General features: G+C 45.4%; 1 protein-coding gene across 1 annotated transcript; it reads right to left on the bottom strand.

Annotated features, from left to right (window-relative positions):
* Positions 1 to 753: 753 nt before the first annotated feature.
* Positions 754 to 14,222, bottom strand: LOC134527524 (outer dynein arm-docking complex subunit 2-like). The gene is made up of 5 exons (XM_063360272.1): positions 14,190 to 14,222; positions 11,250 to 11,543; positions 8,643 to 8,831; positions 2,696 to 2,917; positions 754 to 954 (listed from the first exon to the last, which is right to left on the bottom strand). The coding sequence occupies exons 1-5, from the start codon at positions 14,220 to 14,222 to the stop codon at positions 832 to 834; spliced, it is 861 nt and encodes a 286-aa protein (XP_063216342.1). The 3' UTR covers positions 754 to 831.
* Between the last annotated feature and the right edge of the window lie 240 nt (positions 14,223 to 14,462).

The following is a 14,462-nucleotide window of genomic DNA, read 5'->3' as shown; positions in this document are numbered from 1 at the left end:
AATAAATTGTTTTAGCTCTTTCTCAACTGAAAAAAAAATTACATACTAAGAATTAAACATTAATACCAGTAGAACGCGCTTGAAATAAAATCTCGGCTGAATGATATAGACACTCGAGGCGGAAATTATTAATTTTTATTTAATTAAACCAACGATGGCAACTACAGAAATGATGGTAATTACAACAAACTATCAAATATAGAAACCTAAATTTTGTTAAAATAAATTATTAAATATTTATCCAAAGCCCTGCTCTGTATTATAGACTAACGTGAGAACAAATACTTGAGTCTTAACTTGTGGGTCAGATTAATAGTAAAAAAAAAATTGCGATTCTGTTATGGCTTTAGACTGCCGTAGCGACGCACGGATACTCCAGCTAGTTCTATATAATAGACTAGCTACAGCACCCTGCGTTGCCCGGGTTGAACACAGGGTGATCTATTGTCCACGATTGAAAGGAAAATGGATAGCGCGGTAACAGTGTGGTGGACATGTTTGTATGTCTGTGACCTACGTTTTTCTCTTTACCCATGGCGATCGGTTTAAGGGTGTTGATGCGCTGCAGCGCCATCTAGTGGTGAATTGCATAAAAAAAAAGGATAGCATAAAAACCTCCATGAAAAAAAAAAACACTTCGATGTGCCAATTTTTCATGGTGATCGGTTAAACTGTGTCGGAGTTTATCGACGTTATACATTCATGCCAACATCCTATTTTATATAATTAGATAAGCTATATAATAATATAATATAACAAATAATTGTTTAATATATTTTTTTGAAAATGACTGCACGTGCAACGGCCGAGAGCGCGAGGGTCGGAAGGGCGTCAGTGCCTCCGCGCCCTCCTCCGCTTGTCGGCGGACAGCGCCAGCTTGCGGATGTTCCTGAGGCAGCCGGCCGAGGCCTCCTGCAGCGGGCGGTCCGGCGAGCCGATGGTGTGCAGCAGCAGCTGCGCAGAGAACACACCGCGCGCGTACAGCAAACATCTTGGCATTTGGTAGGGGTGATTTCGTGAATACGAAACGGGAAAGAGTAACTACGGTGCTGCGCCTGCGCAGAAGTTTCAGAAACCTCGAAAAGACGGCGGACCCGCGAGGTTCATTCGTGTACAGGATGTATGTTTACACATTTAAAAAAAATCAACATGGTGTGTGAGACCCCACTTTAAGGGGCCAACACGCGTGTCCTTTGTCGCACAATCCATAGTGGGCAAGACTGGTTTCAGATTGATTTAATTACGTGTTCACCGGAATATTTGGTGGCTTATTTGGTTTACGAGTGGATACGTTCTTCCAGTGGGGGCTGCTACTGCTACTGACGTAGCGGGGCCCGGGATTTACCGCCACAGGAGATACATCACTCAATTATTTATTGGGCATCTATCTCGTGCATAGAGAAATGCTGGACATAGACCTATTGTTGTCTTCTGCGCAAAGGACCGCCATTAGCTTATGATTTGCCAAACAAACTGACCAATTGAAAATTATGTAAAAAAAAAAGATGCCTTCTGCAGTTCCTTACGATTGGAACTCCAACACAGAAGTATCTTTTTTGTCATAAAATGTAATGTTATTAATTTATAAATTTGAGGCAGAGCGCAAATGTTGATGCCCTAGCACTCAATGAAATGTCAAACATTTACCGCATTTAAAAACTCAGATACAAAAATGCTATGAGATTTTAGAACATCCACAACGCACTAGCTGAGACCACAGAAACTTTTTTTTTTTTTTTAACTTTCTATTGACAAACAGGCAGTTTAGTGGTGGAGCCGAAAATTTTTAACAGTTTCGTTGGTTCATGCTATCCATATCCACCACTTCTCAGTAAACTTGAATAACACGCTGCCCTTACAAACATCTGTAAAACTTGAATCATTGACCCAGCGTTACAATGGGACACGCCAAAAGACAATGGTTGTGAGAATCCCAAGATTATCAGTAAAATACTCGCGGCATCCAACAATCAGTTTACCACCATTACAGAGAAAAAAATATTTGTAATTTTACAAAATATGATTTTGTAAACCAGAAAGGTTAATACAAAAAAGATATTGTCGTTTCGTGCAAAACATGGCTATGGTTATTTTTGCAATTATGAAATGCGTTTTTTTTCTCGAGAAAACACTGAGTATTCCTTACAAAAATTGACGCATAATTTAATATAATTGATGTTTCATCCAATCATATTTGTTTTTTTCAATAATGGAAAGCTATTCAGGGAACGTTTTACAAATGACTTTAACTATTGGAGGTACTCATTGGCGTAGCTGTGTTCATAAAGTTGGGGGGGGGGGGGACAAATAATGATTTTGATGTCATGTAAACCCATTCCCCTCTTACTAAGACGGGGGGTCCGGGGGTCCTCCACCGGAAAATTTTGATTTTAAAAGTGCAAAATAGCACTTTTTAAGCAGTTTTTGTATCTAACCATTGGATACATCGATGTTAAAATTATTATTGTTTCCTTAAGATAAAATTTGATGAGTGAAGAAATTACAAATAAATTTGGGCAGAATAATATTATAAAATAAAAATATCACGGTCTAGAAAGTTGGGGGGGGGGGACAGTCCCCTCCACCAAAAAGTTCAGGGGGACACGTCCCCCCTGTCCCCCCCGGTTCCTACGCCCCTGGAGGTACTGGGAGGCCCGGGTAAGAACATGGATACGTGGCGAGGCGTGTCGCTGACCGGCACGACGCCGTGGTGGTGCATGGTGATGCAGTTGAAGGCGTCGGTGGACAGGTGGCGCAGCGCCCCGGCCGCGGCGCGCTTCGTGTCCACGTCGCCCTCGCGCAGGTAGCCGACGAGCGGCGGGATCACCCCCAGCCGCCCCAGCTCCAGGCAGTTGTCCTTGTAGTGACAGCAGCTGCCGATGGCGTCCGCCAGCCGCCGGCGCAGGCCCCTGTCTTCCTGCGGACCCACCACACAGCTCTGGTTGCCTGGACGAGGGGTCGGCCGAATGCCAGGGCAACAGATCATACAACGTGTATTTGCTCTGTATCTACGTGGAGTTTAAAGACGATAAAAAAAAAGACGAGATGAAATAAAAATGTTTTATTCACAAACTCAACATAAAGTCTTTAAAATAAAAGCTACTTAAGGAAATAAAACCACGTAAATAAAAAAAACGTGGTAGTCATTAGTAGAGGTCTACTGATAAACAAGAAAACATAATTATATTAATTAATTATTAAAATAAAATAAAAACACCTGGGCGAGTGCGGTGGTAGCCTGCGAGAGTGCAAGTCTAGGACATGCGCTGTGATTGTGCCGTTTGGTTTTTTTTTTTCAGTTTTTTTTTTTGTGCTTTGGCAGTGCATTGAGTAGAGCCGTAAAATCCTATGAAAAAAGTCGCGTGAGGCTCACGAGCCGCGGTCTGCCTACCCCTGGCCTGGACTGAGACCTAGGTTTTGACGTGAAACTTCTTTGCTGAGAGTGCTACAATTTTCGAGCTTTACGAAAATTCTGCTCGAATGAGGGTAATAGTTAGGCACGTGGTGAGGGAATAGGTAGAGGAGTAGATGGCAATGGAGAGGTAGAAATGACGCAGCATACTTGCACACTTGCATGCTTGCACACTTTCACACTTGAATACTTGCACAGTTGTACACTTGCATAATTGCATACTTGCACACTTACATATTTGTACATTTGTTGACATGCATATTTGCACACTTATACACTTGCATACTTGCTCACTTGCTCACTTGCGCAATAGCATAATTCAGCTCTTGCATACTTTCATATATATGTTTTTATCTGCGACCTCGGCCAAATAGAATTATGTTTCCTATACATAATAATATAATAAGCAAGAAGTTTCACTTCTGTCGTGCGTGGATTCCACGCACAAAATTTTTAAAGTAGTTTTGGACCGACCAACTAAATAGCAGGGTTGCCGCCTAGACACAACATACACTATCGCGTTTTCATAATTCCTTTGATAAAGACATGGCAGAAGGCAATGCAAGCTGGGAAGAATTCCCATCACTTCCCGACCTAACCTTTACACCGCCAAAAAGGACATATAGCCGTAGCAAACCGGAAATGTGACTGTTCCAGATTATAAAATACAACTCAGTGCACCTGCAAGTGTTCCCACCTCACGCGGCGATAGGGGATAGCTTACCTCCACCTTTGTCACCACTCGTGGTCGGCGAGCTCCAGGGACTTATAATTCAGACTGCGTGTGTAAAAATATCCAACCCGTGACTGCTCAAAGACTTTGTTTCACACTCAGCTTTCATCTTCACGAAGACAACTATCACCACAGCCACGACCACCACCTCATCTCCCAGCAGTGTGCCTATCACTAGCACTACCAGTTCACCTCCCTCTTTATTGGACATAACCACACAATCATGATGCTGCCTCCCCCTCTCCTCCAGTCAGAACCAAAAACCAGAAAACAGACTGTACCACACGACTACCAACAGCCAACCACATCCAAACAGACTCCAGCTCCATCCAACAATCCCACCTCATCCCGAATGCCACCCATCTCTTGCATAGTCTCCACAAATGTCCAACCTTTCCTGACAGACGCCAAACTCCAGAAATAACTCACCGGTCCTCTCTCTATTTCCAGCTTCAAAGACAATATAAGAGGCCATGAATACCTGTACCAAAAACTGCCCAAAGCCGGGTACCAGCCCTTCACCTCCCTCCGTCCACAGGGTGGTAATTAAATGCCTCCCCTCTCCACCACACCCGATGAGCTGAAGGAAGAGCTTCTCAATAAAGGCTACTCAGTGTCGTCTGTAATACCCCTATGCATGGCACCCGATGCTGACACCAAACCATTCTTAGTCTCCCCCAATCACCAGGGGGAAGCCCTCAGCTCCTCAAAATGAAGAACCTCGGCGACTGGGTCCTCAAGTCAAGGTGGAGCAGTACCATGGGTCTGGCCGAGTCCCGCAGTGCTACTGCTGCCAGACACATGGCCACCCCATCCCCAACCCCAACACGATGTGACCGTGCCCTCCAGTGCTTCAAGTGCATTGGGCAGCACTGGTCCCATGACTACACCACCAGCCCCGACACCAGAAAGTGCTGCCTCTGTAGCGGCCCACACATTGCCACATCACCTAACTGCCCAAACCTCGTGGCATACAGTAAACAACACCCCCATGCCAGACTGAAGACACTCCATCAACCCATTAACCACCACCTCTAGATACCACCTCAGCTCATACATTCCCCGCACTCAAGACAACCAATGCCTGGACCAAGCCCCCCTCCATTGCCACCCCACCCATCCTCCCACTGACCCAAATCACACCCACCTCCGACCTGGAATATGCCTCCCTCACTGACATACTTAATGAGATCATGAATCTTACAAAACCTACCTACTCGTCATTCGCCGCATCATGACAGCACTATCTCAAGCCTGCTCCAATACAGAAAAATTTGAAGTCCTCCACCAAGTGATGCTGTCCTTCTTTGATGGATATTCCCCTTTCCCTTAAAATTCTCATCTGGAACTTCTTCCTCATCCCAAAACTCCCTAACCTCCTATACCTGCTCAAAAACCATACCCCGATGCTGTGTTCCTCTCGGAGACTTGGCTAACACCAACAAACCAGCTCCATATCCCTGGCTATGCTGTCCACCACACCGACAGTGGCAGTCGGGTGGTGGAGTATTACTGCTGCTCTGTGCCCACATCGCCCACCATCGCCACCACCTCCAAACTTTCCCTGCGACTGAAGCTGTTGCAGCAAGGCTCCACGGAGGTCCGTATGCCCTTACAATGGTATCCCTCTACCTTCCTCCAAAACCCCTCTTTCCCACACATGTCCTACTGGCCAAGGACTTCAATGCCATGCATGCCTTCTGGGGTTGCATGACAACCAACCGGAGGGGCAGCTCCCTTCGTCAACTCCTCAAAAACACCCACCTCTCCCTCCATGCTCCACCCCACACCAACCCTTTACCCTACCCAACATAACCATCACCCCAGTATCATCGACTTTGCTCTCTCCTAGCACCTTCTCCTCATCACTGACCTCCAAACCATCACCTCTGACACCTCAGACCACATCCCTGTCATCGGCTCTCTCCACTACCTTCCCACACCAACTCCCATCTCCCTCACTTCAACTTCCCCAAGGTGGACTGGCATGCCTTACAGACCACCCTATCTGACTCCCTCGACCTCACCATCTCCTTAAAAACTCCCGCCGACAGCGACACCCACACCACCACTCTCACCCAAGCAATATCGGCAGCAGCTCACTCCCACATTTCCCTGAACCCACCCTGCACCCTCATCACCCCCTTCCCACAAGCCCTACGTGACGCCCTGTCCCTGCAGAACCACTTCCGTGCTCGCTGGCAAGCAAACAGATCCACATTCAGCAGAAGAGTCTACCTCCTGCTGCGAGGCTAGTGTCACCGGGTGATGGCGGAGTGGAAAGCCCAGCAGGAAACACGGCGACTCATATCCCTCTCCAAAACCACAGGCTGCCTCTGGACATACCTCCGATGTCTGAAGGCTGCCCTCACCACAATTCCACCCATAGCGACTTCCACAGGAGTGGCGGAAACTGCCAAAGAGAGATCCGAAGCAGTGACCGCCTACCTTATAACCACCTTCACCCCAGCCACAAACACATCCCGGTCCTCTGACTCTTCGGAAGATGAGACTCCCTCTTCCCACTTCTATCATCACACTACACTCCCCATTCTCCCAGAGACTACACCCTTTCCTCTGGTCATGCCCAAAGAACTCCAAACCATTATCTCCCACTTTTGCCTCAGTGCCACACCTGGCTCGGACTCCATCCCGACACCACTCCTCCATCACCTGCCCCATAAAACCAAAATCTTTCTCACCGAAATCCTCAATGCCATGTTCCTCGAATACCAGTTCCCCTCATCCTAGAAAACTGTTATCATCTGCCCCATCCCCGAACCTGCCAAACCACCAACTCTCCCTTCCTCCTATCGCCCCATTTCCCTGCTACCCATACTGGTCAAAGTAGCGGAGAAGGCAATCCTCCAACAACTACTTCCCATCATCAACACACACAACCTCCTCCCAAACCACCAGTTTTGTTTCCGACCCCACCACTCCATCTCCCATATCATTGCTCGTGTGGAGCTCATGGTGATCCAGGGATTATCCAGATGGCAGCACACAGACATGGTGCTTCTGGACCTAGCCTGTGCTTTCAACTCTGTACCCCATGCTCAACTAATCCGATGCATCACCACCACAAGATTCCTTCCCACCTGATCCTCATCCTCTATTCATTCCTGGAGGATCATTCCTTCCAGGTCCGAGTGTGGAATGAACTATCCAACCCACAACCCATCCTCGTCGGTGTCCCCCAGGAGCCATCCTCAGCTCTCTCCTCTTCACCCTCCACATTGCCGACCTCACCCCTCCCCCTGGCACATGCCTGGTCCAGTATGCAGACGACACCAGCCTCCTAGCCTCCTCCATCTCAGTGCAGTTGCTCGGGGTTCGGCTCAATAGCGGCCTTACATCCCTGAGCACACAATTCCTCGCACATGGCATCGGAATAATTAACACCAAAACCCACTCCATACCCATACCCATTCCGAATATTATGAATACACTCTACAGCATACACCCACCCACACACACACACACACACAGAGCATAACAGCACATGCACATGTTACTATATCACTGCAGTTTGATCAGTGACTTGCCAAGGCATTTCTTCTATAAACCCTACCATGGTGTAAAATAGGTAACTGTTGATGTATAAAACTGTTGCTCTCAGCCAATGGTGGTTCCAGCCATTTGTGAGAAAAGGCAGGAATAAGGTTGAGACAATGTTTATATCGTAGGGGTAGGCATGTATATGAATAGTATGTTATTCTCATACAAATTTTAATAATTAAAAATTAACTAATAACACATAAATTATATAATTTGTAAACGAACTTCTACATAAGCGCATGTCCATCAAAGTATTTAGTGGCAGCGAGGTCAAGCCAAGTGCCATTCGTTCTCGATCAGCTTCTGCCCTTAGCATTGCTACAATTATAGCCATAAAACAATAAAAAAAATACGTCTAGTAAAGCAGCCATATTTAGGTTTACATATGGTTAAGGAAGAATACACGAAATAAACTAAGCATCTATTTTCAAAAATGGTATTTGACCGAGCGAAGCGAAGTCTTCCATACAACTAGAGCTTTTGGCGTTTGTACGTATGTTTTATGTGAATTTCTCCAACGATAACCATCGAACCATTGATTGGATTTAATGAAATTTTGTAGGTATGGCCGATGGAACTTTTAAGCTAATGCATAAGGAAAATCGGTCGCATTACATTATTTTTCCGGCTTGGATTACAAAGAGGATAATGTCCCTGGAGTTCATGATCCTGAATGCCTAAATAAACTAAACGTGAACTAAAGAGAATAACAAGAAATGAAATGTAACTGAACGGTAAGAATGTAATCGTTCCATTAATTTTTAAAAAATCTGTACAATCAACTAAATTCCATATTATTTAGTTAGGTTGTCGATTACATTGCAAATATGAGTTATTTGTTTAGGATTAAAAATTTTAAATAATTACTAAAACTGAAAAAAAAAACCACGATATGTCAGTTCGGGGCGAACTCCTGTCAGGAAATGGGGCACTCACAGTGTCGACAAACCGCGCCAGCATGGGAATCACGCCGTAGTCGGTGAGGATGTTCAGGTTGGTGGCGCTCATGGCGATGAGCGCTATGACCTCGCAAGCGGCCTCCACCACTTCGGTGTGCGGCGAATCCAGCAGCTCCATGATGGAGTCCAGTCCGCCGACGATGCTGCGCACCAAGTGGTCCGAGTTCTGTGCATTCCATGCCCGACCATGCACTGCACCAGCATCGCCAGTTGCTAATGGCGTTGAGGATTATTATCTCTATATATTGGTGCATGATACCTGGCTCTCACCAAAATTGTTAATTTAAGGCGTGAAGACCCTTCAATGTTGGAGGTGAATTCTTTAAACTCCACAAACTAGAAGCTTGATGAGATTAAATTAAATGTTAAAAATAAAATTTTATGGAAATTCAGTTTTAAAATAGTTCATTTTCAAAGTTCAAAACACAAAGTAGGTACACAAATAGAAGGTAACAGAAAATAATTTAAAAAAAATAACGCTTTGTGTATTAGAACCATTCAAACATTGACAATGAGTGTAGTTTCACATAAAGTCCTTTAATAACTACTAAGGTAGTTGTCAACAATACACGACTACATAGACGGATAATTAGAAACACTGCTTAGTTACAGATAAAACATTATACACTACTGCCTCGTGTCTGTCGTCCATTATTGCGCTAGTTCACTGTGGCCAACCTAGGAAACCCAACTTATCCACGACATCTCCCTTTTTCTGCTTCTTGGGCCTAGGTTTCAAATGTAATGGTCAGGAGTTTAACCTGACCTGACTTAACTAATTCACAAATTAAGTTTCTCAGGTGGAAGTACTCTTCTCCCACTGCGTGTTTTGGTTGTCACTGGTGTGGTTGGGTGTTTTCCTGTCACTGTTGGAAAGTCCTCATTGTCGAATCCCCGAAACTCTGGTGATCCGTCGCTTTGATGGGTGGTCGCCGACGCTGGTGTGGAAAGTATTGACTGTAGGTCCTCTTGGTGCTTAGCTGTTGGCGAGACAGGCTCTGGCTGGTGCGGGGTGTGGGGTCGCTCGGGCTGTGTTACCGGAGGCTTCTTGGGCTTGAGGAACCAAGAATTCCTGCGATATTGTCCCCTGGGCGTGTCAATTATATACGATCTCGCGTTGGGTACGTGTGTCAATACTTTTGCGGGTACCCAATGTTTGTGCGCCTCACGGTAAAGGACCTCATCAGTTGCCTTGAGTTGGTGCGGCAAGCGTTTGTTTTTATTGAATTGATCCGTTTGGGCTTTTCTTATCGCCGTCAGATGCTCTTGAACTTTTTCCACTAATTCCGGCTGCAAAAGTTCTTCGGAGGATGGTAAAGTCGTTTTTGTCCTGCGTCCCATAAGTCTTTGCACAGGGGAGCCGAGTTTTCCTCTTGGTGTATTTCGATGATGTAACAATGCTAGCCATATGTCTGATGCATCCTCAGCACATTTTGCAAGAAGATTCTTTGCTTCCTGCACATACCTTTCTGCCAGTCCATTATTGCGCTAGTTCACTGTGGCCAACCTAGGAAACCCAACTTATATACGACAATGAGTAAATTTGATCATGTCAGAGAATATCTGTATTTACCATATAATTCAATCTTACTCAGAAAATTATACATTTGTAGGATTAAAATCATGACAATTGTAATACAATTTATTTTTTTCCTTATTTTACTGTTTTCTGTATACTGATTATTCTCATACACTGTTCACTATAGATAATATACATTATGCAGATAATGCAAATTGAAAGATTTTCTGAAACTATAAAAACAAAAAGTTGTCCAGTAATGGAATTCCTACAGTTGTTATTATTATTCTTCGTTATGAATCCAATTGTAAAGCCCCAATAATTTCTCATGGGTAATTTATTATTTGTTGCAGGAATTGATCGCAGCATCAGTGGACTGGGGCGATGATTACTACAGTTTTTAGCTGCCCTTGTTAATATTCAATCATTTACTCCCATTGGTTTCATATTATAGAATGTAACATGCATGAATATTAAATGCTTGAAAATATCGCCATAATTTATTAGAACTAATATTGACACGAATAAAATTATTGAAAAATATCTGCACATGACCACTCATTAGGTCTTACAGGTTGAACTAATATACAAGAATAGTGAATATACAAGTATAGCCAGGGGCGCAATAACAGGGGGGGGCAAGGGTATTATGCCCCTCCCCCCCTCTGAAACCTTGAAGTGGGGGCAAACGGGGGCAAAGAAAGTGCTGTGTAATCAATTTTAAGATAATAAAACTGCTTAAATAGCACCATTTTCCACCTTGAAATACAAATTTTCCCGGGGGAGAACCCCTGGACCCCCGCTTCAATAGGGGAGATCGATGATTCTTTATAAATATGTATTTTGCCCCCCCTTTGGAAATTTAGTTGTTGTGCCCCTGAGTATAGCAAGGGCGAGTCTGTGCAATTAAGTATCTAAAAACTTGTGACACAGCCCACATAAAATAAGGGAAGATATATATATATATATGTGTGTGTGTGTGTGTGTTAACCAAGGTATGGCACATGCATCCTGGTAATGGGAAAGCTGATCACTACAACTCTAACCAGGGCGCGAGGTGCACACCTTGACGTGCACGATGAAGGGGCACAGCGCCTGCGCGGCGTTCCTCTGGGTGGCCGGCTGCACGCTGCGCACCAGGGACCACAAGAGCCGCACTCCGTCCAGGGCGTCGACGGCGAGCGCCGTCTCGCGCTCCTTGGAGCAGCGCCCCAGCACGGCCGCCACCTCGCGCAGCACGGAGTCGTCGATGGCCGTGAGCAGCAGCACCAGGGGCGCCAGGCCGCGCAGCTGCCGCACCTCGGGCCGCAGCTCCTCCAACCGGCAGCACTCGGCCAGCGCGCCCACCACGTTCCGCAGCTGCGGGACCCGCGACGATCACGACACGCTCGCCTCCAGTGGCACTAATGCCTCTGAGTCTACCACGTTCCGCAACTGCGCGACGCGCGACAATCACGACACGCTCGCCTCCAGGGGCACTAATGTCTCTGAGTCTACCACGTTCCGCAACTACGCGACGCGCGACAATCACGACACGCTCGCCTCCAGGGGCACTAATGCCTCTGAGTCTACCACGTTCCGCAACTGCGCTACGCGCGACAATCACGACACGCTCGCCTCCAGGGGCACTAATGCCTCTGAGTCTACCACGTTCCGCAACTACGCGACGCGCGACAATCACGACACGCTCGCCTCCAGGGGCACTAATGCCTCTGAGTCTACCACGTTCCGCAACTGCTCTACGCGCGACAATCACGACACGCTCGCCTCCAGGAGCACTAATGTCTCTGAGTCAGGGGCGAATATTCCATGAAACAAAGGGAACCATTGGTTCCCTACTGCTGACAAATAAATATAATAAATATATTACTTGCTGTCTACTGTCGTAAATAATTCAACTCGTATTTTTTGAACTGCTCGCCCTCACATTTTGTGTAGGCGCGTTCGCACGTTGAACCCCTTCAGCTATCGCTTCATCTCTCTCACGCCTCTCTTTCTCTCTCTGCTTTCCCTGCTCCCACATCCCCCCCCCCCCCAGGGATACAATTCTTTCTGCGCCTTCATTGGTGGCCGACTCCTCTCCGCCTTCGCCTTCGGGTGTTTCCGTGAGCACTCGGCTTCGGCTTCCGACCTGGGGAACCAAGCCAGAGGGCTGGTTCCATCGCGTGACGCATGGCGTATTCTCTAGAGAAATTGTGTGCTTCGCGTTGCGTAAAACAACTCGCCTGACAGCCTGAAAGCAGATTTACTACATTAAGAATACGTACTTTATAATACTTAATTATGTCCCAAGTTTTTGGTGAAGAGTTTCGTCAAATTCAAAAGTGGCCACATAGCTACAGCATTGTTGAACTTGCTCATTGCGGTAGGCTTGGCCAAGGGAACCATTAGTCTATTTTGCGAGCCCTGGCCATGGAGGGGATTTTAAGGGGAGTGCGGAGGGACGAGGCTGTCGCAGGAGGGGAGGGAGCGGCAGGAAACAGACGCGCTTGTGACTGCGTGGTAGAAAATTTTAGAGGTGTAAAAGTAACGAAAAAAGCGTATCCGTATGTATTCGTTACTATAGCAATTAGTACTCGTTACTATCGTATCGTTACGTTACTCGTTACTTCTGATACCGCATAACATGCTATGTTATGTTGCAGCAACGAATCGAGTCATATTGCGTACACGTACAGTATGACGTCGCGTAAATAATAATAAATAGATTATATACAATTAACAATATTTGATAATATACAGTTTTTGTTAACCAAGAAACAATTAAATCTCATTAGAGCGGCTTTATTATATTATCTCTTTTAAGATAAGAACAAAAAAAAACGTGAAAATACGCGATACTAAAAAACAAAAACGTACATATTTCTCATTTGTAAAAAATACTTTTTTACGATGGTTTTTGTTCCAATCTCAAAATTTGTCTACACACACAATACCTTTAATAAACAGTAAAAAAAACTTGAACGACGAATTTCCAAATTAAACTTTACTTAATAAACAAACATCGTTCTTTGTAACGTAAATTCATCGAATATGCGCGCGCATGCGTAAAACATACGAAAACTGCGAGTAACGAGATGCAGTCGTATGTAATGTTTCGTTACTCGGTACTAGATGGCGCACCCGTTACTCAGTACCGAGTACATACAGTATGCTACAGCTCTAGAAAATTTACTTGTTTCATCTTTTGGTGCTAAAAGTTTCGAACAAAAACGAGTTTTAATTTTGCAAGGTAGACCCACAGACATATTGTGTATGGTAACAAATGCTAAATCAAGCGGTGTGCATTGCAAAAGACACTTCAAATCTAATAAGCGAAATAGCCTAACAAAATGACCATACATGCTCATGCTTGAAAGTGACTACCAAAATCATAATTTCGTGAATTTTGATATAGGTATGCTGGTAATGTGTTTCCGAGCGTATCTTTCACTGTTTCACTGATTAAAATATCTTGCTTCGTGTAACGACGATTGCTCAAGTTTTAGTCATACCAGCTTTTTAATTTTATTATAATGTAGGAAATGTTGACTTAACATTTTGAAGAGAAACTCTTAGGCCTAGCTTTCATCGACACTTAAAATTGTTTTGCTGCGGAAGCCGCCTTATTAGTCGAGGCAACAAAAGAAAAATAGATGAAAACATACTAATAGACCCATTGGTCGGTGGTGAACGGGAGGTGGGAGGGCTGTTTAAAGGTACAATTCATAGCTTTTGCTTAAGTATTTTCCAAACTATGGGTTTTAACAAAAAAAAAACCATTTTGATACAAAATTAAAGAGCATAAAATTTCCTACAAAAGAGATACATTAAACCGCTTAAATAGCACCAATTTGCACCTTAAAATCAAATTTTTCCGGGGTAGGACCCCCCCACCCCCCCACCTTAATAGGGGGTGACAGTGAACAAACTTGGTTCTCCCACTTTTAAATTCGCCCTTCGCCACTGCTCTGAGTCTACCACGTTCCGCAACTGCGCGACCCGCGACAATCACGACACGCTCACCTCCAGGGGCTCTAATGCCTCTGAGTCTACCATGTTCCGCAACTGCGCGACGCGCGACAATCACGACACGCTCACCTCCAGGGGCACTAATGCCTCTGAGTCTACCATGTTCCGCAACTGCGCGACCCGCGACAATCACGACACGCTCGCCTCCAGGGGCTCTAATGCCTCTGAGTCTACCATGTTCCGCAACTGCGCGACGCGCGACAATCACGACACGCTCACCTCCAGGGGCACTAATGCCTCTGAGTCTACCATGTTCCGCAACTGCGC

Source organism: Bacillus rossius, chromosome 1 (genome assembly GCF_032445375.1).
Source record: "Bacillus rossius redtenbacheri isolate Brsri chromosome 1, Brsri_v3, whole genome shotgun sequence".
Taxonomy (NCBI): Eukaryota; Metazoa; Arthropoda; class Insecta; order Phasmatodea; family Bacillidae; genus Bacillus; species Bacillus rossius.
The sequence above is the reverse complement of the archived record's forward strand: the minus strand, read 5'-3'. Positions and strand labels throughout refer to the sequence as shown.

What these genes read in the sequence shown, in the direction of transcription:
- LOC134527524 (XM_063360272.1), bottom strand. Translation starts at nt 14,222, where the DNA reads ATGGTAGACTCAGAGGCATTAGAGCCCCTGGAG. An exon ending in AGGCATTAGAGCCCCTGGAG is followed by an intron (nt 11,544 to 14,189) that starts GTGAGCGTGTCG and finishes CGGGTCCCGCAG; the next exon opens with CTGCGGAACGTGGTGGGCGC. An exon ending in ACCACCACGGCGTCGTGCCG is followed by an intron (nt 955 to 2,695) that starts GTCAGCGACACG and finishes TTCTCTGCGCAG; the next exon opens with CTGCTGCTGCACACCATCGG.